This window comes from Bombus terrestris, chromosome 9 (genome assembly GCF_910591885.1).
Source record: "Bombus terrestris chromosome 9, iyBomTerr1.2, whole genome shotgun sequence".
Classification (NCBI taxonomy): domain Eukaryota; kingdom Metazoa; phylum Arthropoda; class Insecta; order Hymenoptera; family Apidae; genus Bombus; species Bombus terrestris.
In genome coordinates, this window is record NC_063277.1 from 437,698 (window position 1) to 461,977 (window position 24,280).

The 24,280-nt window shown below is 28.1% G+C and overlaps 5 protein-coding genes and 1 long non-coding RNA gene across 14 annotated transcripts; 2 read left to right on the plus strand and 4 right to left on the minus strand.

Moving 5' to 3' along the window:
• Window positions 1–96: 96 nt before the first annotated feature.
• Window positions 97–3,188, minus strand: LOC100647104 (zinc finger protein 549). The gene is made up of 6 exons (XM_003397426.4): window positions 2,805–3,188; window positions 1,187–1,379; window positions 980–1,119; window positions 736–898; window positions 398–652; window positions 97–314 (listed from the first exon to the last, which is right to left on the minus strand). The coding sequence occupies exons 1-6, from the start codon at window positions 2,882–2,884 to the stop codon at window positions 183–185; spliced, it is 963 nt and encodes a 320-aa protein (XP_003397474.1). The 5' UTR covers window positions 2,885–3,188; the 3' UTR covers window positions 97–182.
• A 142-nt stretch (window positions 3,189–3,330) lies between these two features.
• LOC100646984 (protein deltex) lies at window positions 3,331–6,537 on the minus strand. 2 transcript variants are annotated; one of them, XM_048408512.1, is made up of 7 exons: window positions 6,012–6,537; window positions 5,390–5,582; window positions 5,044–5,313; window positions 4,672–4,960; window positions 4,263–4,581; window positions 3,815–4,170; window positions 3,331–3,722 (listed from the first exon to the last, which is right to left on the minus strand). In XM_048408512.1, exons 1-6 carry the CDS (start codon window positions 6,179–6,181, stop codon window positions 3,816–3,818), a joined length of 1,596 nt encoding a protein of 531 aa, XP_048264469.1. In that variant the 5' UTR covers window positions 6,182–6,537; the 3' UTR covers window positions 3,331–3,722; window position 3,815. The 2 variants fall into 2 exon arrangements, with proteins under 2 accessions (XP_048264469.1, XP_003397473.1); XM_003397425.4 differs by having other exon boundaries at window positions 3,331–4,170.
• A 376-nt stretch (window positions 6,538–6,913) lies between these two features.
• On the plus strand, window positions 6,914–10,195 carry LOC100646867 (ubiquitin carboxyl-terminal hydrolase 30 homolog). The gene is made up of 6 exons (XM_003397424.4): window positions 6,914–7,444; window positions 7,525–7,683; window positions 7,893–8,056; window positions 8,247–8,657; window positions 8,747–9,082; window positions 9,158–10,195. Exons 1-6 carry the CDS (start codon window positions 7,345–7,347, stop codon window positions 9,404–9,406), a joined length of 1,419 nt encoding a protein of 472 aa, XP_003397472.1. The 5' UTR covers window positions 6,914–7,344; the 3' UTR covers window positions 9,407–10,195.
• Window positions 10,196–10,712: 517 nt separating this feature from the next.
• Window positions 10,713–19,501, plus strand: LOC100645251 (mRNA export factor GLE1). 7 transcript variants are annotated; one of them, XM_012311585.3, is made up of 9 exons: window positions 10,713–11,323; window positions 13,429–13,550; window positions 13,622–13,918; window positions 16,511–16,945; window positions 17,029–17,119; window positions 17,230–17,517; window positions 17,595–17,899; window positions 17,979–18,357; window positions 18,430–19,501. In XM_012311585.3, exons 2-9 carry the CDS (start codon window positions 13,518–13,520, stop codon window positions 18,690–18,692), a joined length of 2,091 nt encoding a protein of 696 aa, XP_012166975.1. In that variant the 5' UTR covers window positions 10,713–11,323; window positions 13,429–13,517; the 3' UTR covers window positions 18,693–19,501. The 7 variants fall into 7 exon arrangements, with proteins under 7 accessions (XP_012166975.1, XP_012166972.1, XP_012166974.1 ...); XM_012311582.3 differs by lacking the exon at window positions 10,713–11,323 and adding an exon at window positions 13,008–13,338; XM_012311584.3 differs by lacking the exon at window positions 10,713–11,323 and adding an exon at window positions 13,008–13,263.
• Window positions 11,439–12,982, minus strand: LOC105666032. The gene is made up of 3 exons (XR_001098962.2): window positions 12,742–12,982; window positions 12,341–12,448; window positions 11,439–12,123 (listed from the first exon to the last, which is right to left on the minus strand). It is a non-coding gene; the product is annotated as an uncharacterized LOC105666032 (long non-coding RNA).
• LOC100646745 lies at window positions 18,831–22,940 on the minus strand. 2 transcript variants are annotated; one of them, XM_003397423.4, is made up of 7 exons: window positions 22,623–22,940; window positions 20,459–20,880; window positions 20,022–20,250; window positions 19,710–19,852; window positions 19,498–19,627; window positions 19,232–19,414; window positions 18,831–19,129 (listed from the first exon to the last, which is right to left on the minus strand). In XM_003397423.4, exons 2-7 carry the CDS (start codon window positions 20,852–20,854, stop codon window positions 18,963–18,965), a joined length of 1,248 nt encoding a protein of 415 aa, XP_003397471.1. In that variant the 5' UTR covers window positions 20,855–20,880; window positions 22,623–22,940; the 3' UTR covers window positions 18,831–18,962. The 2 variants fall into 2 exon arrangements, with proteins under 2 accessions (XP_003397471.1, XP_048264474.1); XM_048408517.1 differs by lacking the exon at window positions 22,623–22,940 and having other exon boundaries at window positions 20,459–21,134.
• Between the last annotated feature and the right edge of the window lie 1,340 nt (window positions 22,941–24,280).

A 24,280-nucleotide genomic window follows, 5' to 3' on the forward strand; every position in this document is an offset into this window, starting at 1 on the left:
TATATATATCAATCTAAAAAATATTAATATAGATATTATCATCTATAATTACATTTTATGTTTATGTCAAAATAAAAAATAAAATCTGCATGAGAATTTTACAATGACGATCATTTTAACATATTTCCAATATTTTAAAAATATAAATATAGAAGTATTTTATAAACAATAAGAGACCTCCGTTAGCTGCAAATCCTTTGTTTTAATGGAAGATCACTTTCTGAATCACTGGATTCATTAGTAGCACCAGGTTCATCATCTGAAGAAGAATAATCCTTTTGTTCTACTTCTACATTCTCTTGTGTTCTCTTAGGCTATAAAATAATAAATTTCATTAATTGTGTTGGTAAATTCAATCAATATATATAATTGAGGAAAAAATAAATTTAATTGATACCTTTGGCCAATTTTTAGCAGGCCTTTTTGTAGTATTAGTTTTTGGAACATATTTGTCAGCAACTCCTTCGACGCGCCTAATATCAAAATCTTGATCTACTTTTGTTACAGTTTGCAATCTTTGTTCTTCTGATGTTACATATAGATCATCTGGTTGATGATAACTGTTATGCGTTTCATATGCTCTTTTACTGCAAAATAGAGCAGCGCATACTGTACATTTTATTAAATCTTCTGGAACAGCTTCTCTTTCTTCCTATTAATTATAAAGGTAAAATGTTAAACATAATGCACCTGTAACAAAATTTGCTTATTTAATATTTATTTATATTGTTTTACTTGAGTATGAGCTCTTTCCAAGTGTCGTTGCAAATTGAATTTTATAATATATTCAGCACCGCACAAATGACAGTAATACACGCTGAGAGCATCATTCATTGAATTTACTTTGATTTTATTGCTAGGAGGTGGTGTTGCTATTGGTTGAAATAAATGTACCATCCTATAAATTAAATTATTAGATATAATTTAAAATTATTTAAAAATAAAAATCATAAAAAATATTATAGAAAAGATTTACAACCTTTTATGTATAGAACGGTAATGATAATCTAAAGCTTTTTCATTATAAAACAATACATCACATTCTTCACATTTCTTATGTTGTTCTTTTCTCTCACTTTCAGATGAATCATGCGATGCTTGATGATTATCCCTGTGTGTCTAATAAAAAATGAGTAGTTTATAAAATTAAAGAAGAAACATATATTATGTAGAAATAGAAACATACTTTTAGAGGAAATTGCATCCCACAATAATGACAATAAAATTTTGTTGGTGAATTAGGATGGACTTTAAATCTATGTCGTATTGTTGCACTAATTGAATCAAATGCTTGACCACATACATCACATTGGGTATCAGCGTTTTTGCTTCTTTTGACGGGTTTACCACGAGTATCTATTTCTTTGTTGGCATGTTTCCTATATACACAGTATATTCACATGTAATTAAATTTTTTATTTTTAAAACATCATTTCAATAACAAACTCAATAAAACTTGTTTTAATTTTGTTTTCTTCTTTTTCTAGTAATAAATTATTAGGAAATCTATGAACAAAACAAAATTTGACATATTATATCAAAATTATATATTAGAATATAGAGAAACTGAACAATCTCTGTTCCTCTTCTACATGCATGTATAAATTTATCTTATAATAATGCACTATTAAAAAAAATCTTTCTCTTATGAATATAAAATTTCAATTGTTAGTAATAAAATCATAATAGCTAAAATATAGTTAAACAAAATATATAATCCAATATATAGCTAATATTTGAAATACTTAATAAATCATTTTTTATAATAAAAAAAGATTTAAGGAGCTTCACATTCTTTGATAATACTGTTTCTGTTAATTTTCTAACTTGCTAACATTCGTTTTGCAATACAACTAACAAAATGATATGAAAATTAAATGTATCATAAACTAATGTGTGAAATATATTTAATTTCTATTTATTGGAATAAAACATAGAATATAGTAATATTCCATGTATTACATTTTGCTTATATATTTATTTGATCATAAAATACAAGATAATTTTTAAATGAATAAATATTTATGAATTTTCGGCCTAAAACTGTTAAAATCTGCAAAAATGAAAATGCAAAATTTAAAATTAAATATATCATTTTAAAATAAATATAACTTTAAATATTATTATAATAAAATTGTTCTAAACTTAAATATTATTTTAATCTCTAAATGATGAAAACGGAAGTGAATATAAAATATAATTAACAAAATAAAATATATTTTTCATATAAAATATATTGTTGATTCATCTTACATTATTAATTATTAAGTAATAACTATACTAAATTTTAAATAATGTAACAATTATTTAAAACATTTTCCAAATATTTACTATCAATCCAATTAAAATTTTATTTACACAAAGGGCAAATTATATATATAAATACAATGTTTCTCCCGAAAAATGTTACTTTTTAGTAAATGTATGAATAATCTAATAGAATCCATCACAGTTAGTAAAAATTTGTTTAATTCTATGTTCCATATAATTATTTGTAATTACATCATTGTAACTTGTGTTATTATTATAATTATTATCATAATAAAAATACCTTTATACCGAAAGCAAAAAAGAAAACGCAAGCAATTGGAAAAATAGCGCGAACTCTTATTACTCTATCGGTAATATAGCTGAATATTATCATTAACGTATTTAAAAATATTTTTATTTATTATAATGTTTTTATTTCGGAATGTGCATTGGAATAGGATGGAAAAATAGGTTGTACGTATAAAAATATCCTTCTTTTATGAAATTGCTTGCTTGGTTATGAACATATCAAATAGAATAGTTTCTTTTAGTACCTAAAATGCTCCTGCAAAGCTTCCTTGGATTCTAATTTTGAGTCACACAAAACGCAATTGTATTGGCCTTTAGCACTCATTTAGGCGCGAATTCTTATTTCAAAAAGACATTAGAAATTACCGGACGTCTTTGCGCCAGGTAGTATAACATATAAGTTCTTCACGTTTTAGTATTCTGTCGTAATAGGTATGTTCAATTGATCACGATCCGTAACAATGTAATCTTCGTTTTTTTTTTTTTTTTTTAAAACATTATCGTTTTCCAATATATACGGCATTCATTCGTGTTTGAATGTAAAAAATTTTATAGAACTCACGTCCGCGTAGAAAAATCAATTTTCGGCCATTTTATTGGATTGAAAGTCGCGCCACCTATCGTATACTACTCAAAAAAATACAAAACGATCTGTTTCTTTGGAAGAATGTTAACATATAGCAATTTAAAATTGAATAACAGTAAATTATAAGAATATATAATTATAAAGGTCACGAAATTTTTATAAATATATAATTTTACACAATTCAATTCCATATAAAATATATGTATTTTTCTTATTTTAGAATACATATGAACCGTATATTCGTATTTTAATATACTTATCTCTTATAGAGATTTATATTCATATATCCGTATAATTTCTTTTCTCTAATACATTACAGGAAAACTAATGTTTATATATAAATATTTACTACTTTTCTGAATCATTACATGAAACAGAAATAAACTAGCAAGTAAACTAAAAATATGAATAAAACGTAATTGTCTGTCGCGTTGCGCAGTGTATGTGCATCACAATTATGTTACACATAAGAAACTAAAATTGGCTTTGGATAAGTTATAAATTTTTAATACTATTACCTTTGCATCGTTTGATTACTTTAAAAAAAGTGACATTAACTGAACACACAGTGCGGAATCTACGGCATTATATTAAATTATAAGTCTACTGAATATTTAATATTACTTGTAAAATTTGATCTCATATAATGTATTAAGTAGAAGTTGTTACTTCATTGTAATTCCTGGTACAATGTAGGTGATGATTGCCCATCTGTTACGCCCTGAGCTGCTAGTTCAGCTAATGTTCTTTCAAGGTAACTTTTATCAGGGTAACCATGACCAGTTGTTGATGGTCCCAGTTCAGTCTTATGATGAATTTCATTCCATGTTACTACATCTTCTCTTCCAGTAGTTATCGATCGTCCGATTGTAAATATAAGTTTTCGTTCAAATGCAATTTGTAGCAATCTTAAAACTCTACGACCTAAATTATTGTCTGGAAGGTAACATATACGTGGAAAGCCTACAGCGTAATAAGCTTGACCAGGATTGGGATGTTCATTTCCTTGAATTCCTGATGGAATGCTGAAATTGAGCATTTATTTAAATGAAATAGTTATTTCTCAAATATATTGGGGTGATCTGTAATTACTGGACGAAGTTCCTAATCTACTTACTCATAGGTTATCTGAATTGTATTTGTATTTGGGAAACCAGGCAGTGCTCGGAGTATTCTTGTCCAATTCATAGTTCCAGGAGGTTGATTTCCTCTTTTTTCACCATAAATTAAACGACAGACAGGGCACTGTATATACATAGGAGGTTGTTGACAACTAAGCATTGCATTCAAACATGCTAAATGTAATCTATGTTTACAGCGAGTTAACTCTACTGTTAGTGGTTCTGGCGTACCCAGACAGACAGGACAAGAGTCGCAATTATCACTTTCTACTACTTTCACATATTGGGAAATAACATCAGATTCAGTATCTACATCTGAACAAAGTAAATTCATGTAGTGTTATATAAAACTATGAGAAAGTATGATAAGGATAAAAGTAAATTAAAGGAAGTATGATAAATTACTCAAAATGGCATCTTTGAAAGCGTCATCACTTCCTACACTGCTGTCCAATAAATCTATTGGATTTTCATGACTCAAATATGTAGAAACTGTATCAACACTTGGCCTTCGTCCACTTTTTGTACTACTAGAATCTACATCCAATGCACTATCCCAAGTTTTTCTTTTTTGTCCAGATTCGATACTTGTAATTGAATTATTATTTTCTACTCCATGTTTATTACTAAATATATTAAAATTACTCAAAATAACACGAGCTATGTTTGATGGACCGGTATCTCCACTTTTGCTCTAATAATATATGTAAAATTATCATCATATAATGATATTATATTATCATATTTATAATATTAGTAACAGATGCTCTTTCGTACCTTTTTATTGTTCTTTTTTGTATTTCCAGCAGATGACTTTTTATGTGTGATTTTTGTAGTTAAATTTTTAACAATTGCAGATGTCGCTTTTATTTCAGAAATAGCTTGTAATTCTTCTAAAGCAACTTTGACTAAAGGATAAGGTGCTTGCTGAATACGTCGTATCGATCTTACATATCCAGTGCAACAACGAACTTGAGTCAAATTACAAAAATTTATGATATAAGGAAAACCTAAATAAGTCTTAGACACATCAATAGTTTTATCACCCTAAAATAAAAAATAAAATTTTTATAATTGTGATTAATTTATAATCTTTATTTTTCTTCATAATGTTCTTATTTACTCTTGCCCATGCTTCTTCTATCAAGCATTGCACTTCCATATCATATGTATGCCAATCATCTGTGTCACCAGCCCACTCCCATTTAGCCCCTTTACCAGCTGGTGAACTTGGAAGATAAAATTTTCTTCTAATATTATGCGTTTCATTTCCATCCTCACTACATTGTGTTTTAGTTTTTAAATTTATATAATACCTATTTAAAGCAATAGAAATATATTTTTTTTGTATATAAATAAATGTTTTTTTCTGTATATAAGTAAAGATAAAAGTTTATTATATGTATACATTGATATTCAAAACTATATATATATCTAAAATTATAATATTATATAAACTTAAGTATAAAATGTTTCTAATTTAGTTCTTTTTCAGTTTCAATAATAGTCATAGGAATAATTATAATGTTAAGTTATTTATGTTACCATTATCAATTATCAATATCCTGAAATATAAAACTAAATGAAATTATATTTCTTTTATGCTTTATACTTTTTTTTTTATAACTTTCCCTGAAACAATCTTTGACGTAAACATGTTTTATTTATATTTGTAGAAAAATAAGAAAGCTTTCAAGCGGACTTAAGTATATCGGAATCTTTGGTTACATATATTAAATTCAAACCTATCCAAATTAGGATCTGCATCATTCAGGAAGACCCGGGTTAATTTTTTACAATGTGCTCTCTCAAGATGTTGCGACACCGCAGGACTATAAGGTCTCCAACGTCCGTGACGATTTTCCCATTCCCACACAACAACAGCATGACCATGTTCTTGCGCCTGGGCGTTCATTTTCTTAAAAATTTACTTAAAAATTTCACATGCACGCGCAACACATATTTGCGCAGTCAAAACGTGAAAACATTTTCAATTTTTTTGCATTCAGCCTAATTTATCTCACTACACAAACACATGCGTCAACGTATATGTACATACAAATAAATTCATGTATATCACACCATTCATATTGTAATCTAAATTACAATATCAAAATATACAAATGAACTTTAATAATGAATTTAATAATGAATAACGATTTATCTACTGAAAGAATTACATAAAATAAATTCTATTCCATACTTCATATTATCTTATTTGTAATAAATTAACGATTAATGAATAACGAACATAAAGCGAATAACTTCGCCTGAAGTACGCGCAATTTTAAGCATCGAATAATCGCAATATCGATGATCGACTTTGAATAATCGTATTTAAAAATTCTTGTTACTTAAATTTATGTAAATGTTATAAAAGTTGATTTAGGATACTTTGAATCATATATCTCACTATTTTTAATTAAAGTTATCATAATAGTTTAAAACATTTATACATATATATATATATACATATAATATAATTATTTGTTTTCTGTTTTATTATTTATTGTCCCATTTATCTTTAATGATATCTTATAATAATACTTTATTAACTATTATACAATATTACTTTTATAAATCTAGCAAAAATTTTTATTGTTAACATTTATATAGTCTCCATAAAAATCTATATCTACTTGCATGTATATGTATTACGTGTATTCATGATGTCAAATGAATGTTTGGTCAGAGCATCGTGTGTATACAATTATATCGTTTATGATTTATAAAACTGTGATTTTTTATGAAGAAGACATTAATTTCAAATCAATACAATCGAGAGTAACACATAAACTTGTATATAATAAATGAATCATATTTCTTTGTATTATTATTGTGTAAAGGTTCAAAGTATGATTAAAATTATTTTCGTAAATGCAACTTATAACTTGCTTTAATAAACTTTAAACGAACTATGAAAATACTGAGAAATTAATTATTCGTATTACAAAAGATTAATAACTTGAGAAAGATATGCATATGTGTTAATGGATATGTTTGTTCTCTGAAGTAACGTGTAGGTTAGCTTTTGCAGTTTTTCAAGAAATTTCTAATTTCAACGAACATTCGAAGAATATGGATGTAGAAAAAGTTGCTGTATTTGCCAGTGTAGGATTTGCAATAGCCATTGCAGCATTTGTTATATGGGGTCCATCTCCTAAACCTCGAAAAAAAGGTATAGTGCGAAATATATTTAATTTCTTACAATTGTCCAGGAGAAAGATATTATATGTTATAATTTATGTATTCTTTTAGGAACAGTTATTGGAATCAATAATTTAGGATACACTTGCTTCTTGAATTCACTTTTGCAAGCTTTGGCGGCTTGTCCAATTTTTATTGGATGGTTAAAGAAACAATATGAAACAAATGCGAAAGTTAATTTTATTTCGACTTCATTATCTGTTTTTGAAAGTATGTTGCTAATTTAACAAAATGTCCTTAATTTTATTAATTCTTTACTATAAAAATGATGACTGATATTTTATTAAAAAATAAATTATAGTAAGAATTTTTAATTCATTAAATTCAATTTACTAAATTTAAAGATTTATTAATTCAAATACTATAAATAATATATATATATTATTATGGAATGTGTAATATAAATTTTTTTTTATTAGAAATCAATGGATATACGGAAGATTTATATGGTGATGTAACACCAATTGAAATAATTTCTTCACTTGGTAGTCAATGGAAATTTGCACCTGGTCATCAGGATGTACATGAGCTATTTCATGTAGTTCTCAGTGCGTTGCAAGCAGAAATTCAACATGGAAATAGGGTATGCTTACAAACTAAAAGTTATCAAACTAAAGTTATATTGAATCGTTTAAAATGCATTATTGTTTAGTATACTACATAATATATTAAGTAGTTTGAGAAAACTTTCAAATTTATATGACATATTTTTAAATCTTTAAAGTAAAAAGACTAAATAACAAGTTAAATATATCTACAACAAATGATTTCAGAAAGGTTGTTTGTCTGATGCTTTACCACAAAGTACAATAATGATATCAGATACAAAGAAATTGGGTGATCCTTTATCATTTAGAAGTGTATCTTGTAATGATATTGTATCAGCTAACAAAAGTCCTAACATTCCAAATGGTTTTGATAGAAATTGCAACAATCATGTAATATCTTCGACGACATCCATATCAAGTATTCCTATGGCATATAATAAGCCAGGTATAATCCTTGCTAGGTCTTCAGAACTACTTTCAAAAAATGTTGGAGTTGAGGAAAATAAAGAATCCTTTAAACCGTGGAACTCCTTATGTACTATGTCATTTTCTATTGCTCCACCAATATCGATAGTAGTACATCCATTTTCTGGCTTATTAACTAGTCAATTACAATGCAGTTGCTGTAAATGGAAGGTTAGTCTTTTATTTTAATTAGAATTTTACTTTACTTTAATACAACATACTAAATTATAAAAAAAAACAAATAAGAATATCTTTTGTAGTCTGCAGTACATTATGACAAACTTGAAACAGTTTCTTTACCTTTGCCTCCTTTGGGTCCACATATTAAATCATATCACACATTGGAAGAATTATTAACGCGTTTTGTAACCAGTGAAATTGTCCAAGACGTTTCATGTGACGGATGCGGAATGCGTTGTTTAGCTACTAAAACCTTAACTCTAGGCAAACTCCCTAAATGTTTATGTTTACATATATCAAGAACTACATGGAGCTCTTCAGGAATACCAATTAAGAGAGATGATCCAGTCAAATTTCCTGAAGTACTAACTTTAGATCCTTATACTTTTATAGAAACAAAAAAGCGAAACGCACGGGTATGATATACAATATAATGTATCAAATATATATGTTTGCTAGTCACAAATTTAATATGAAATATGAATTGATAGGGTGATCCTGAAGCAACAACGTTACTTACGAATCGAACAACACTACAAGATAAACATAAGTATCAATTGCGTGCAATTGTAGAACATCGCGGACCTGTTGATTCTGGACATTTTGTTTGTTATAGACGAGGAAATAAAGCCAATCAGTGGTTGTATACTTCGGATAATGTAGTTGAGAGCATATCCTTGATTGAAGTTTTATGTGCCACACCATATCTTCTCTTTTACGAGCGTATTAATAGCATATAAGAATAGTTAGTAATCAATTTTAGTAACCGCAGGAAGTTTAGGAATGATGACTCAATATATTGAAATGATGTAATGATTATAATGGAATTTAAGAGACTGAATGTGTCTAATAGTAGCTTTTATGTTCCTATTGCAAAACAGTTTAAATTGCTTCAAATTATTCGTTAAACAAAGAGAACAAATATTTATATTTATGTGAATTTTTTATTTAATAGATTTCACGTTTTCTGTATCACTTTATTTTCATACAATGGTACATAAAAAACAAAACAAAAAAATATTTTTTGGCTTATAATTTTGACATGATTTTCTAATTGAATGAAATAGTGCAAAATTTTAAACAAATTTTTAAAAATTATACCTACTAATAATTTATGTACAACAAAACAAAATAGTCGCCATTTAAGGGTAGTATCATAGAATATTGCGTATGTAGAATATTATAGTTATAGTTTATAGAGGATTGCATTACTTGCTTGATAAATTGCATTGTAATAGCGAAACAAAATCAAATTGTGCCAAATTAATTAATCGTTTTTATATATAAACAAACTATTATTTTATACATCTGAAGTTTGAAAGTTTAATTCTGGATATGTACTTTAAATGAAATACATTTTCGTGCAATGAAAAAGTAATAAGTTGAGATTTTCAATAACTTGAACAGTGATAATTTTCATACCCTTGTATCATTTAACTCAAACCTTTGTATTATACCTGACTCTAATGTACTGTTAAATAAAAGTAAAATTATGTTTTTATAATAATTAAATTGCAATGTTACGTTAACGCTTGTTTATTAATAACATTCTTTATTTCTCACAAGATTAAATAAAAAAATTACAATAATATCCACCACAGTGAGTGATTATATTTATTTTATCTTAAATTTATTTTAAAATATAAACTTTTATTATATGGTTGAAGATAAAGCAATAAAAGATACTAAATCTTAAATATTTAGATTTCAATTTCATAAGAAAATAGAAAAAATAGTCTTGCAAAATTGAAGTTCAAATAGCTTTCAAATTAATCGTTTTCTCACCCAATAACTTAATATTTTTGTCTAGAGATTTAAAAACGCATTGATCGATTGTATAAATAAAAATATGTAGTTCAATTTTTAGAATTGCAGATAATTCTGAAATTTTTCAAATACCCTTACACCCAGAGCAACTACTGTACCATGTAGTGCACTATTACTATTTTAAAAATATTTTAACTTTGCCTAATAAAATTTTCATATAGAAAAATTCTATACATATATGTATGTAAATAATTATATAGTACTTTGTACGATAAGTATATACATGAATTTTTGATTCGCTATAATACGAATAAAGATGAAATGCTAAAGAGTTGAGTAAAGTTAAATAAGTATGAAGAGAATCGATCTGTTATGTATTGTTAAAGTATGGCGTTATGACATATTGACACAGCGACATGCAGCATGGGCACGGTTTCGGTCGTAGATTACAAGTGTGCAAACTTTCGTAGTAGAGTGAGACTCTTTGTGACCTGGTAGTGTTGGTCGATTTGTCCGCAGCAAGGTGCTACAATCGAGAAGTTAGAATTTGTTGTTTGACGCCATTATATAAATATAGTCCGGGTCTAGTTGCCTCTGTCTGTTTCTCTCTCTCCTTAGTGCACGTGTAACTATATACTGAGGCAAATTGAAAAAGACTTTATATGCCAGCGCCGTCGATGTCTTACGAAAAAATTGCGCGAGGTTAAAAAAGTCGAATGTATATAGACTAAAATAATAGTGTTAGTGAAATAAATACACAAGTTTAATATGAAAAAATATGAATATATGAAATAATGATTAATGAAGTTCACAAAAAGGGAAAGGTAAATTTAAAATATTTGCAAACATTTTTGTCGTTTGTTTTATTCTTATGGATAAAGAAGATATAGGTATGTATTTCTTACATTTCAATAGAAGCATTAAATTAAATTAAATTCAGTCAAATAGATTTATTAGTTTTTTTCATAATTCACAATATATTACTATATGAAGAATAGAAATATGTAGAATAGAATTGATATATTTTACATACAATTGAACAGGATCAATACAATGTTATTCTAATATATGAAGTACAATGTAGAATTAAATATAGCAATGTAGAAATATTTTATGTACAATGAAATAGAATTAATACATCACTGATGTGAGCAATTAATTTACATGTAGTTCGCAGGCAAATTAAAAAAATAGTAATATTTATATTAATAATAAATAAATAATATATATGTAATGAAATAATAAAATTTATATATACATAGCTAACTTAATTTTAATACAATTTCATTTGCACTCTTCTCTTAGAAATCCACATAGTTCTAAGTCAGCTGTAGTTACTATTGTTTCTGTTTCTCTACATGCAGTTGAACAATTGTAATGAAGCATATTCATGCATGGAAAAATAATAGCATGCAGAATTGGGTAAAAGATTTTCTTGTTTTAGGTTTTTCACTATATCCTTTAAAAACTCTACTTTCTTTCAAGCATGCAACTCATTGTTTTAATGTCTTATTTTCTTTTGTTGTTGAGAGCAGTTTTCTTTTGAGATTTGCTAAACTCTTTTTTGTATGTTGTGGAGTGTTCTTATTGTTATGGACAAAGAAAATTATCTCATACACAGTTTTGGATTGTTACTTCTTTCTTGGATTTGTACTCTTTGATATATTATATGGGGACCAATACTTATCAACTGCAATAAGAAATAATGTTCAATATTATATATAAAGATTTTAATCCTTAAATATTAACATTTTATATTACATAGTCATGCTCAGTAGGATTACTCGTTAATATCTCCCATAAAACTCTGTTTTTCATAATAGTACATTCAGATAGAAAGATATATCTATAGGATTGCGTAAAAGTAAAGTAAATATGAAGTATAATTGAAACTTCTTTCAACTTACGTATTTCTTCGATATTTATAGGAGAGTCATTACATTTTATGGCAAAATATTCAGGTTAGGGAATTTTTTCTATTGCTGAAGATGATGCAGAAACATGTTCATTATTATCTGAAAACAATCAGGTTTCATATTATTGCAGTATACTACAAAACTGTTTTTAGGGAAATGAGCAGAACACATAAAACTGCTATTGCTCAGTTTCTATCCTTCCAGACCTATTAATTTGACCCACTATTTATAATGGTAATCACAATGCTTTATCTCGTGGAAATCTAGACATAATTATATGCAAATTAAAACAGAAAATATCAAGGCTATTGTAAATTGAATAAAGGTTGTGTACTTGTTCAATATCGCATTTGTTTAATTGTTGCTCAAATTATCGTAAATTACATATTTACCCCGAGTTAGAACTAAGCAGTAAACTTTCTCTTGTATAAAACACTCGTACAATAATAGAGAATACAGAACAATACATTTCACACAAAGCTTATTTCACACTGATATATCGCATGTCCCTTAGTGAGTGACAACTTGACAAGTAATAAAATAGTGAGCGCTGCGCACTAGTAAACTTTTGTAATGTTCTGACAATATTCTTTAGTTCTCTCTGTTTCTCTACTCGTCTCTAATAGTGAGAATTGATATCAGTGGGAAAGGGGAATAAAATACACCGGTTAACCTGTGGTGGCGCTATGTACCAAAGTCCAATATAGCCGTGATCAACTCGACATCGTGCTCGGCGTACGAGAATTCGTGTGAAAATTCGCTTGCGTATTCATAGAATATATATCAGTGCATGCGAGTGATGCGAACATGCGAACATGCGAACTGATGTCACTTGCTTTTGCTTTTGCTAGCTTAAGTTTATCACTTTTGGCGTACAGTGTTTGGTATGATTGAAGAGTAAATGGTGTGTAGTGGTATGTTGCTACGTTTTTACTAAGATGCAAGATGTTAATATTCTAAAATAATGTTGATATAAACTTTGTTATGGTGTTAGTATATAATGCTATATTAGTATACTTTGTAATAGTACGTATACATGTTTGTATATGGAATAAATTTAATCGAGTATAAATTTATAGGTTATACTTGCACCTGCAACCTTTTGTAAATATCCGATCTTTTGAGATTTATTACTTCATATTTTATTTTTTGTAACGTAAATGCAGAGATGCCTCATTTTGTAAGCACTAAAGACAAAATTGTGAGTATAACTAAATAATAATATTATAAATTTTTACAATTTAGTAATATTATATTTTGATCTTTTGGCAGGTGCAAAATATGGAGAATATCGCTTCTGATTTTGCTTGTCTTAAAGTATCTGCTTTGCAAAAAGCTTCTCGTATATCAGGTGAAGTGGATAAAATTACAATTGGTCCCGATTCAATAGTGAATGAAAGTGAAAGTGAAAGATCAGAAAATATAGAAAATGAACAGAATTCTTGTAATATTACAATTCCACAAAAATCTGTCTACCCACAGCATAAAATCTATATGCAAAGTGGTATTACCTTCTCAGTTAAAAAGATTCTCTTAGAAAGCGAATATCAAAGAAAAGAAGAAGTTCAGGTAATACAGATATATTTTTATTTTTATTGTACTTTCAAAGAAATATAACTTCTGTATAATATAATTTGCATGCAACATGTAGCTTAATCAATAGATATTATTTTGTTTCATTTAATTATTTAGAAGTTTGTTTCTCTCATCAATTTCAGTGATTTCTGAATATGTTGTCAGGGGCATGACTGTGAACAACTTTTTCCTATGTGTAAAACCACCGCTTGGCTCTAGTTTCTAACCTACATATTTGAAAAAAAAACTGTTGGTACCACAATAATGAATTCTGCCTATAACTGTGTATCCATAGCAGCATATGCGTTAGTTTGGTTGCCGGTCGCCTTATGGCAGCGGCCGGATACAATCTAATTTAGACCTAACTCTTACCTTTTGTTTATAATATACAGGGTGTTTTATGTAAGTGGAAACGCTAGAATATATCACGAGAGATTAAAAATGTAACAAAAGTTGTTTGGTTCAAATGGATATCATATCCCTTTGCGGACGGAACAGTTTTAAGTTAACTGTACCGTGGGACCGAGCTGTTGCCGCGATAGTCATATAAAATTGCCAGCGCACATTCCTGTTTAGACGCGATTTTCGTTCATAGCATTCCAAGATATTAAATTCTAGACATATGTATGTACACAGATTCTCCACAGAATAAGTAAAATGACACACATATGAGTCTTATATATACGCATATATGAGATATATGAGTTTCTCGACCATAGCGACGTGTTTACGTGGGACCCATATATGAATCTTTTGGCTCTATCAGTTGTTTTCGTCAAACTCTTATATGAGATCCTCGGCCAAATTGATGGTTTACGCAGAACGCGTATATGTGGTGGTAGTCCGCAAAGGGATAAGGTGCAAATTATATTTTGACAGGTTGTGGGGGAAATTTTATGGTCAACTTCATTTTTGTAAATAGAACTATATATTTTTTAATGTATTAATCGATCCATCACCGCATTTTTTGTAAAAAAATATTAATTAAAAGTATCAATGAAGAATTATTAGTTTAGCAGATATTTTGACTTCAATTTATCAAATTTAACATAGGAAAGACACGGAAAGATGCAAAGCAGTATTCTTATGTTTACATTGTCTTTGTCTTTCATATGGTAAATTGATACGTTTTACCGTTATATATTATATGTTAAATTACATACGTTAAGTTTTGCAAGATTTTTTTTTATAACTTTATTCCCTCATGAAATATTTTATTTTCAGTTAAACGGAACACTATATATAACACTATATATAAAAACTCTATATATATAAACGAGGGTTGGACGAGCATGGGTATATTGCATGGTTCCTTTAAATGGATGCTCAGCTGCATATGTGAGGTTGCAAGAAATGTCTGTTATAACTCAATTACAAGTAAATATCATCGATGTATTAGTGTTGAGTTACATTTTCTAACCCTTTGACTGGCAATCTTTGCATAAAGTAGTGATAGATTACTTAAAAGATAATAACAGAGATCTATGCTGAGGTAAAATTTTTGAAGACATTTCTTACAGCTTCACATATGCAATTGTGAACGAGGTTTTTATAAAAGCTGTTTATTTAGATTCGTAAAGTATGATACAAAGATAATGAGATCCATGTAATAACTAATGAATGCAAACAGATTGTCAAGTGGTGAATATGTCAACTATGCTTGTGACTGTGTCACAGATACACATATATATGCAGGATTCATTGTCCTTTTGTTTTTTGCGAACATCTCGGAAACTAAGTTCAAACAGTGATTACATGTATAGGAAAAAGTTGTTCAGAATCATGCCTCCGACAACATATTCAAAAATTATCAAAATCAGTGAACAGAGTAAACTTCTAAATAATTACCTTTGTTTCCTATGGAATTTTTGAAAAGCAATATTTTGTAAATGAATATTATGGACAATTATGTGAGTAATTATCCTTTTTCAACTGTGCGAAGATTCTACAAAATATACTTAATGAAAATGTGCTATGGAAACAAAAAATATATGGGATGTATATAATAGATGAGGACAAACTTTAGAAGCATATAGTACTCGTCAAAACAAGCAAAACGGTTTTAATAAATATGAATTAAAAAATCATCAATTTCTGTTACAAAGTGGTTTTTTCAATAAGACATTATCTTTACAGCTCAATTTAATATACACTCAGGCATGTTTTCGCATAGAAGCATATCACACATTGAGAGATCTCTGGCATTTCATTTATCTCTTAGCAGCAGTTTTCAATTTGTTGTATCAACTCATTTAACAAAGCAACTGGTTTACTACACACTATACTTTTATACACTTGCATAAGTGTATAAATATCTTGCAACTCGGAAACTAATTGTTTTTGAACTCATGTTTATTAAGACCAGTTTTGATGAATATTACATGGTTCCAAAGTTTGTTCACAACTTTTATATACACATCTGCTAATAGTCAAAATAATGATGTTTGATGAAAATTGAAAACTTTTGCTAGGCAAATAAAATTTTTAAAAATTAATCTATGAAAAGATATATATGTATAAAGTAGTAATATAAATTGTTCTATAAATAACAAACGTATAAAATTATAAAAAATGTGATTTTTTTAGAAAGAAATTGCACGTCATTGGCAACATATGAAAGAAAATGGGAAAGTTATACAGAAACGTATGGCAATATCACGTTCACATATGGCTAAAGAACGTGAACGCAAAAGTAAGGAGAACTATGCATATATACTAGCAGAAGAAAGAATGGCAGAACAGGAAGAAATACGTAAAAGACATGAACGACAGAAAGAAGTTGAAGAATACAGAAAAGAAATGAAAAAGAAAGAAGAATTGACCAAAGAAATAATGATTTTAAGAAATATATACAACCAAAAAAATAATGATTTTAAGAAATATGCAATGGAACATCATGATGTCATAGCACTTTCTGAAAATTGTAAAGACAAAAATTCTTTTGCCATACTATTATCTTCTTATGATACAAAATTAGAAGAGTTGCACCTCCAATTGAAGTTTATAGATGAAAAAGTTAAGGTAAAAAGTAAAACAATAAAACTTTATTAAATATAGTATACGAAAAATACAAAAATATATATGTATATGTGTTTTATTCATAGATAGGTGAAATAACACCCGCCGATTTGAATATTATGGTAAAACTGGTTCAACAAATTGATGAAATGTTAAGTATATTTAAATCAGAAATAGGTAAGTTTTGTACTATATATTATGTCTTTTCTTGTTAGATTTTGTGCAAACACACAGTTCTTTATTGTTTATATTATGTATTTTATATATTGTTTTTTTATACTCCTTAGATAAAATAAATGTTCGGTGTGAGGTAAATTCAACTGGAGCAGAAAATACAACACATTCTCATACGACACAATTGTCAGATTCACAACAGGCATTTAGCAACAGTCAAACAGTTCACGAGCCAATTATTTCAGAACAAACAAATACTGATAACGAAGTACAAAAATATGAAGACGAAGAAAAAAAGGGAAATATGCAAACAGAGAACATGGTTTCTACAAATATTTCACAAGAAACATCTCTAATTGTTAATGTAGAAGGAAATGTATCAACGACCGAATCAGATAAAGGTAAAATAAGTTTGTGCCATAATTGTAGTTTATGTTCTTAATAAATTAGTGATAAATACATACCATTTTATTTACAGATCATTTGTATAAATATGTCGATAAAGAATTGTTAGAAATATATGTGAATAATAAAAAATTTTTAGAAAATTATGTAAAAATATTTGATGAGTTTTTACAATCTCCAAATACGAAAAAATTTAGATTTGAATGTCAAAAAGCAATAAATATACCTGTAAATGCAATATCTGGCATTAATCAACAACATCTGACAGATAAATATGAAAGATTACATATTCTGCTTATGGGGAAATCTTGGCCAAATGTTAATGAACATCCATATGGGGCAGATTTTTGTAAAAATATTCTAGCTAAAAAATTAGTTGTATGTAATTTCATATAAATCTTATATTTGTATCAAGTATTTTAAATTATAACATTTCATATATGATCCATTTTTATAGAATCAAGGTGAGACGCTTGTTTCAAGTAAACCAAAGATGGCATTTCCCATTGCAGCTATAATCGTAGCTCTTTGGAGCGATCATTCCGATTTCGGAGATTTACTTTTATCACATTTTTACGATGTTTGTCCATTTACGGTTCCTATCTTTATGCCAAGAATGGTAGGACAATCGGATGATGATTATTATAAATTAATGGGTTATAAATATGCTGAAGATGGCACAATTGAAAAGCATGATAAATTTTTGAAAAGAATGTCCGGTTTAATGAGACTGTATGCTTCTATTACTATCACGACTCAAAGGAAAGGAATTACTAAAACTAATCCACATGGACTCCAAAATGCATGGCGATGGTTGGCTGCTATTTTAAATTTTGGTAATATAGATATCTAGAAAGTTACAGAAAATTATATTGAAGTCTTACTAATATTTTGTAATTTTGTTTCAGAACCGCGAAAGGAAATATCAGATCTTTGTGCAACTTTCTTATTGGATATGCTTGAAGTTGCTGGAAATACATTATGGATTGCTTATCCAAAACAATTCCATAAGTTGTTAATTTTATTGTCGGAAGAATATTATCCACGCATGAAAAATGTAGGATCTATCGGCAGTGGTCCATTGGTACGACTTGAAGAATTTTTGAGAAATAGTTTAGCAAAAGGTTCTATATCCCCTCCTGATGGTCAACTTCCTCCAAATTTTTGGTGATGATAATACCGCTGAATCAATTTCTTTAATTTCTAATTATAAATTTCTGACTGTTATCGATACTCGTAAAACATTATCGGATATTGCAAGAATTTTCTCGCGCGAAAATATTTTAAAGTAATTTGTACATATGAAAAATCATTATTCGAATGCCATATTTATTAAACTTTCAATATGTGAGAAAAGAATGCAAAAAGATGTAAAAATAATAAGTGATGTATGTATAATTATGCGTATGCCTAGAAGTAATACAATACGAATAACATAATCTTAGTAGTATGGTACACTTGTAACTACAGATTTTACACCGTCAAAGTTGTATAATTTTTCAAAATTTGTGGCAAATCTAGTAATCCCAAAAGGAGCGAATCTATCTATCCATTCTCTGTCTTGATTTATATTTAGTAAGTAAGTTGTAATTTTTCTTTTGAGGACGTCTACAAATAGAATGAAAAGTAAAAATCATAATTCATTGCATAAAAGAATTACAGTATAAATGAAATACGACCTATACATTTTTACGCCTAAAACTTTTGTACCTGAAAGTGTTTTCTTTATCATGATGCGATAAGGTGGTAAAGGTCCTAAACTTGTTAAAATATGAAGCGAATTGATTCCTGGTAATGTGTCTTTGTGGCATTTAATAACAGGAGATTCTAAAATTCCAACTTCTGCTTGTTTTCCTGCAACCATTTGTAAAGCAGCAATCTGTGTATCAGTATCTGAAAATTGAATTTATAATTCATTTAATCATTTTTATAGTATACTGAAAATAAAAAGCATGCTCTTAATGTAATATACGAACCAAGCATGTTGCCGAAAAAAGCTGGGCTTTCACCTTTCGTGTATAAGTAATTAAATAACAATGCTGCTACTCCACTATTTTTCTTTCGATCTGGGAGAGAACATCTGTGACCGCGAAGATCTGTAATATCCTATAAAAACCTTTCTCAAATCAATATACTTATACTTTTATTTAGTTGTAACTACAATTGTATATTTGAATTTGATATTTACTTGTACGTGTAGCGCGCGGTCTGTAGCTACAACAACATCAGCATAAATGCACGATGAGTTGTCTTTATTAAGATGATGTTCGAAACAGAAACTCACAGGTAGAAGTTCACCATCTTCCCAGTCTGCACTTGCTGATAAGATAGCTGAAAAATATGAATTTACTCTATTATTTGATTAATTACAACTTAACAGTTTTCACATGCATTACATACGTATTTATGTAGGTAGAATGATAGGAAAGAAAAGAATTAACAGAAGTCCTTATACACTATTACATATAAAAATTAGGTTGAGATAATAATAATAGCATACCAATATCCACAATTTCTTTTGCAACTGGTCTGTCACTTCTGGGTTCATACAACAGTACTACAGGTTTTTCGGTAACAACTTCGATTGCTTCTACAAGCACTTCGAATAAGCCAATTGGTAGCGAAGGTACAAGATGCGTTGTTAAAACAAGTGAACGTTCACTCAATAGCGGACTAGAAAGTGGAGGACATTTTCGAGGAACAGCAACATTCGAGGGTTTTTGAAAATTCTGAAAATACGTTAACAGTATTTGATTACTTAAATGACTTAGTACGTATAAGATCTGTATATGATCTGTATATGTTGACAAATATGATAAATACAAATTTACATAAAGGCTTAAATTTAGATTTACCATCCAAAAGAAAATGCCGCAATTATTAGTAAAATGATAAGTAATTATTATGTATTATGCATTATGTATGATTGAAACTTACAAATTTATCGGCAATGGGAATCATTTTGTATTCTGCAACATTTTGATGTAGAGTAATATCACTAAAACTTTTTGACTCTTTGTCTTCTGTTTTAAGTTCTTCCACTCTGAATTCAATATTTTTTAATTCTGCGATTGTAGGCTTCATTTGCTGGTATTCTGATTTTGAAATTTTGGAACTTCCAATTTCTATTTGCGTTTTTTCTTGTTTTTCACTTTCTTCCAAATTTTTTTGTTTTGTTTTGATTTCGTAACTGTCATTCGTAATTTGACAATTTTCATGAGAAAAGGTTGCGATATTTATTGATTTTTTCATAATTATCGAAGTATCTTTTGATTCCAAATGAACTTCATTCTCAAGTAAGTTATCCTTCGATGCTTTTGTCATAGGAAACATTTTGTCGTATGATTTTATATTTTAATCTGGCAACAGGAAATTTTTAAAAAGCTTCAAAACACAAAATAAACAAAAATATTACGAATTAAGAAATAAAGTGAAATAAAGTACAGAAATGACAAAATAATGAGAAATTAGCGTAGCTCACAACAACGTTGACTTCGATGAAACTTTCAGCATATATATAATTGAGATCAATCTACAAAATGTATTTTTAAAATTTTCATTACAGGCTCAGATAAAAAAGTTGTAAAAGGCGACTTTTACTATTTTCTTTGTGATTTTAACCAATTATAATTTTTTAAAAATTGTTTTTATATGTCATTTAATAAACTAATTCACCTAATTTCCAAAAAAAAATCAAATCGTCTAGCCCAATTTAAAAACAATTATTCTGTTTTAAAGAACAGATGATTTTCAGTGTGACCGATTCATATATATTTTACGATAACGCATAATTTAAAAAAAAGTATACGTATATTATCAGCAATATGAATCAAATATAAAACAAAGTTAGAAAAACATAGTGGATGTTATAAATATAATAAACATAACAATAAATCGTGATAAATAAATATGTATTAGTGCTCCTTTAATAACGATCACGTAGGGGAAAATTTATAAAATATGTACATAAATTTGTTAAGGTTCCTGAAGAAAAATTGCTAACAAATTATTAATATATGCCATATAAAATAATGTTTACAATTAAGAAGTCCATTTTTCGTTTTACTGTACTGTAATTAACTTGTACGGTAATCTTATCGGTATTAGTTTTTGTTCTTAATTATGATACAAAATAAGGCGGTGAAATTCCATGATAATTGTTTTTATATAATTCGTCAGAAGAACACATTTGTATATTTCCCTTGTAAGCAATAATTACAATAATGTTAGATTTGTAAATAGTGTACACATGAAGCTTGTTTGAATTATCATAAATATTTCTTCGGTAATTTTAAACGAGAACTAAAACGAAATAGGAAAAATAAAATAATCCAATTATAAAATACATATATATATATATAGTATAATATAATATAATAATTAATTAATTATATATATACTTATGATAATTTACAACGAAAGAAGTTTAAAAAAATCTCGGATAATAAAATTTGTATGTATTTTTACATAAAGTATCACCTCCTGCTTACTTATATTGTACGTATAATACAACACATAATATATTGAAACAGTTTGTCAACATTGTATCTGATATTTTCATACATTTCAAAAGTATAAGTGGCGAACTATATACAGTGATGAACAGAAGTATTAGCGCAGACAAGATAAAACTCTATGTAAATCTTTAAAGCATAATTTTTATCAAATTCCTTTGAAAAATATAATTTTTGGTCTAAGGTTTATATATATATATATATATATATATATGTATGTATTACACCTCATTATTGTTAAGCAACTGTCTTTTGTTACAGAAGATTAGTTACTTTTAAGGTTTCAATTACTGTAAAATCGGCACGAAAATTGATTCTAGAATTGTTTTGAAAATAATTTCATAGAAAATGAAACGTTATACGAATAAACTTCAGTCTATATTAATATCTTTTATTTCCTTTTATATAGAATTACTATCTCTCCGATTGTATCGTAAAAATACACATCGATGGGCATGCGCGTATTAATCTCGACAAGATTCAATAATTCGATTCAATATAGTAGATACTGATCAAATTTTTTTGTATTTCGATAGAAATTTACTTATACGGTATATAAATATGTATATGTACTAATTGAAACTTACTCTCGTTTGCGCTACTATTAAATCAGTTAAATGGAATACACTGTATTGAGAGAATAGTTCAAGACGAAAACTGTGAAATGTTCGATGACAGAATAGTGAGAATGTTACTTATATACTTGGAATGGTTTATGTTCATGCGACGAGTGTTCGAGGGACGTCATGCATTCGTGGATAATCTTCAGTCGGCTGCCGCGTGATGGCTGCGTGTTCCAAGGAAATGATGCCATTTTGGTGCAGGTTCCAGCGATACCGATGGGAGAACAAAGATATTGCACAGTTTCGCACTTTGCGAATTTCTGTTGCAAACTTTTTATCCATGTTGTATCGTAAACGATCTATGGTTGTATTAGATAGAACAGTTCACGATAAAAACCAACCTCAAATTTAATTCAAATTAAATTTCTCAAATTTAATTCAATGTTTAACTTTCTTTAAACTATAATTTTTTTATTTAAAACAAATATACGCATGTATATATATTTAATTTGTTTCTATTTATAAAAGGTACGTAATATTTATTATAATATAAAAAATAAACAGTATTTTTCTATAAATTATATGATTAACAATATTTTTCAATAAAAAAATGATAAGTTTCAATTTATTCACTTTCTTGCAGGGATAAATGCTAATCATTTTAGCCATTATTCGTAAAAGATTAAGTATTTTTTAACATCTGCGATTATTTTTGGAATACTTTTTCTCAGATTCGTCTTAATTTTTCGTAAGACTCATTGCTTATCGTGATAGTTTAACATTTTTTTCTTACGCTTTCCATTTTATTGGATACATGATTTTCGTTTTTGTTTCTTTCAAAGAGATATTGCACTGTAATGCGATATTTATTCATAATCTATGTATAATACGATTTCACGTTGCGCTTTGCCTTGCTTATAACAGAAGATGATTAATTTACCTCCAAAAACGTACTAATGAAGAATGAAGTAATGGAATTAATAATTTAACGCTCGAAAAACGCTCAAAAGCAATTGAATTCTCACACTCATGTTAGATGGAATCACAATATTATAGATGTATAATTTGTAGTCTAATCGTATATTTTTATTGTTCATTAATACAACATACAAATATTTTCCAAATAAACTACCTAGGAGATAATGCATTTTATATCAGAAAATGCTCTTTGAATTTAAATACATATATCGAAAGATAGTATATATACATATATACGTATGTACAGGGCGATCGGAAGTGATTTGTCACGAGCATCAGAGCGTTATTCTACATCTCCGCATTGTTTTTCATGCATCATGAGGGTCAAAAATCTCAAAGGAACCATAGATCGCAATTCAATCGTTCTTTTGGAGAAGAAGTTCCATTATTTCTCGACACATTTTATTCGTAACGTACAGAGAAAAATAGCATCTGCTGTTGCGCGTGTATACTCCAGATCTCCCGAAGATTACGTATTGATTTTAAACGATGAAAAAGTTGGTGAATCGGTCGATGATGACTTTCATGATTATGATATTCACGTTTAATTGAGTTATAAATTATAAAGTTGTAACCGACTTTTGCAGCCTCGCATATGTACATTGCGCAAAAGGCCTTTAAACTCGCTCGATCCTAGTTTATAAACGGCAGATAAGAGGCCGGTGGCGGCAACCAACACTGACCCATGCGCTATAGGCATAATT

Bases quoted from the DNA above. Each gene is read 5' to 3' on its own strand.
- LOC100647104 (XM_003397426.4), bottom strand. From the start codon at position 2,884: ATGAGTGCTAAAGGCCAATACAATTGCGTTTTGTGTGACTCAAAATTA. The intron at 899-979 runs GTTGTAAATCTT...TTTAATTTATAG, and splicing joins TACCGTTCTATACATAAAAG to GATGGTACATTTATTTCAAC. The intron at 315-397 runs GTATCAATTAAA...ATTATTTTATAG, and splicing joins CTGCTAAAAATTGGCCAAAG to CCTAAGAGAACACAAGAGAA.
- LOC100646984 (XM_048408512.1), bottom strand. From the start codon at position 6,181: ATGAACGCCCAGGCGCAAGAACATGGTCATGCTGTTGTTGTGTGGGAA. The intron at 4,582-4,671 runs GTAATTTATCAT...TACTTTGTTCAG, and splicing joins TTTCAAAGATGCCATTTTGA to ATGTAGATACTGAATCTGAT. The intron at 4,171-4,262 runs GTAAGTAGATTA...GCTCAATTTCAG, and splicing joins ACAATTCAGATAACCTATGA to CATTCCATCAGGAATTCAAG.
- LOC100646867 (XM_003397424.4), top strand. From the start codon at position 7,345: ATGGATGTAGAAAAAGTTGCTGTATTTGCCAGTGTAGGATTTGCAATA. The intron at 7,684-7,892 runs GTATGTTGCTAA...TTTTTTTATTAG, and splicing joins TTCATTATCTGTTTTTGAAA to AAATCAATGGATATACGGAA. The intron at 8,658-8,746 runs GTTAGTCTTTTA...TATCTTTTGTAG, and splicing joins GCAGTTGCTGTAAATGGAAG to TCTGCAGTACATTATGACAA.
- LOC100645251 (XM_012311585.3), top strand. From the start codon at position 13,518: ATGCCTCATTTTGTAAGCACTAAAGACAAAATT. The intron at 13,551-13,621 runs GTGAGTATAACT...ATCTTTTGGCAG, and splicing joins TAAGCACTAAAGACAAAATT to GTGCAAAATATGGAGAATAT. The intron at 13,919-16,510 runs GTAATACAGATA...TGATTTTTTTAG, and splicing joins AAAGAAAAGAAGAAGTTCAG to AAAGAAATTGCACGTCATTG.
- LOC100646745 (XM_003397423.4), bottom strand. From the start codon at position 20,854: ATGTTTCCTATGACAAAAGCATCGAAGGATAACTTACTTGAGAATGAA. The intron at 19,628-19,709 runs GTAAATATCAAA...AGGTTTTTATAG, and splicing joins ACCGCGCGCTACACGTACAA to GATATTACAGATCTTCGCGG. The intron at 19,130-19,231 runs GTACAAAAGTTT...TTCTATTTGTAG, and splicing joins GATAAAGAAAACACTTTCAG to ACGTCCTCAAAAGAAAAATT.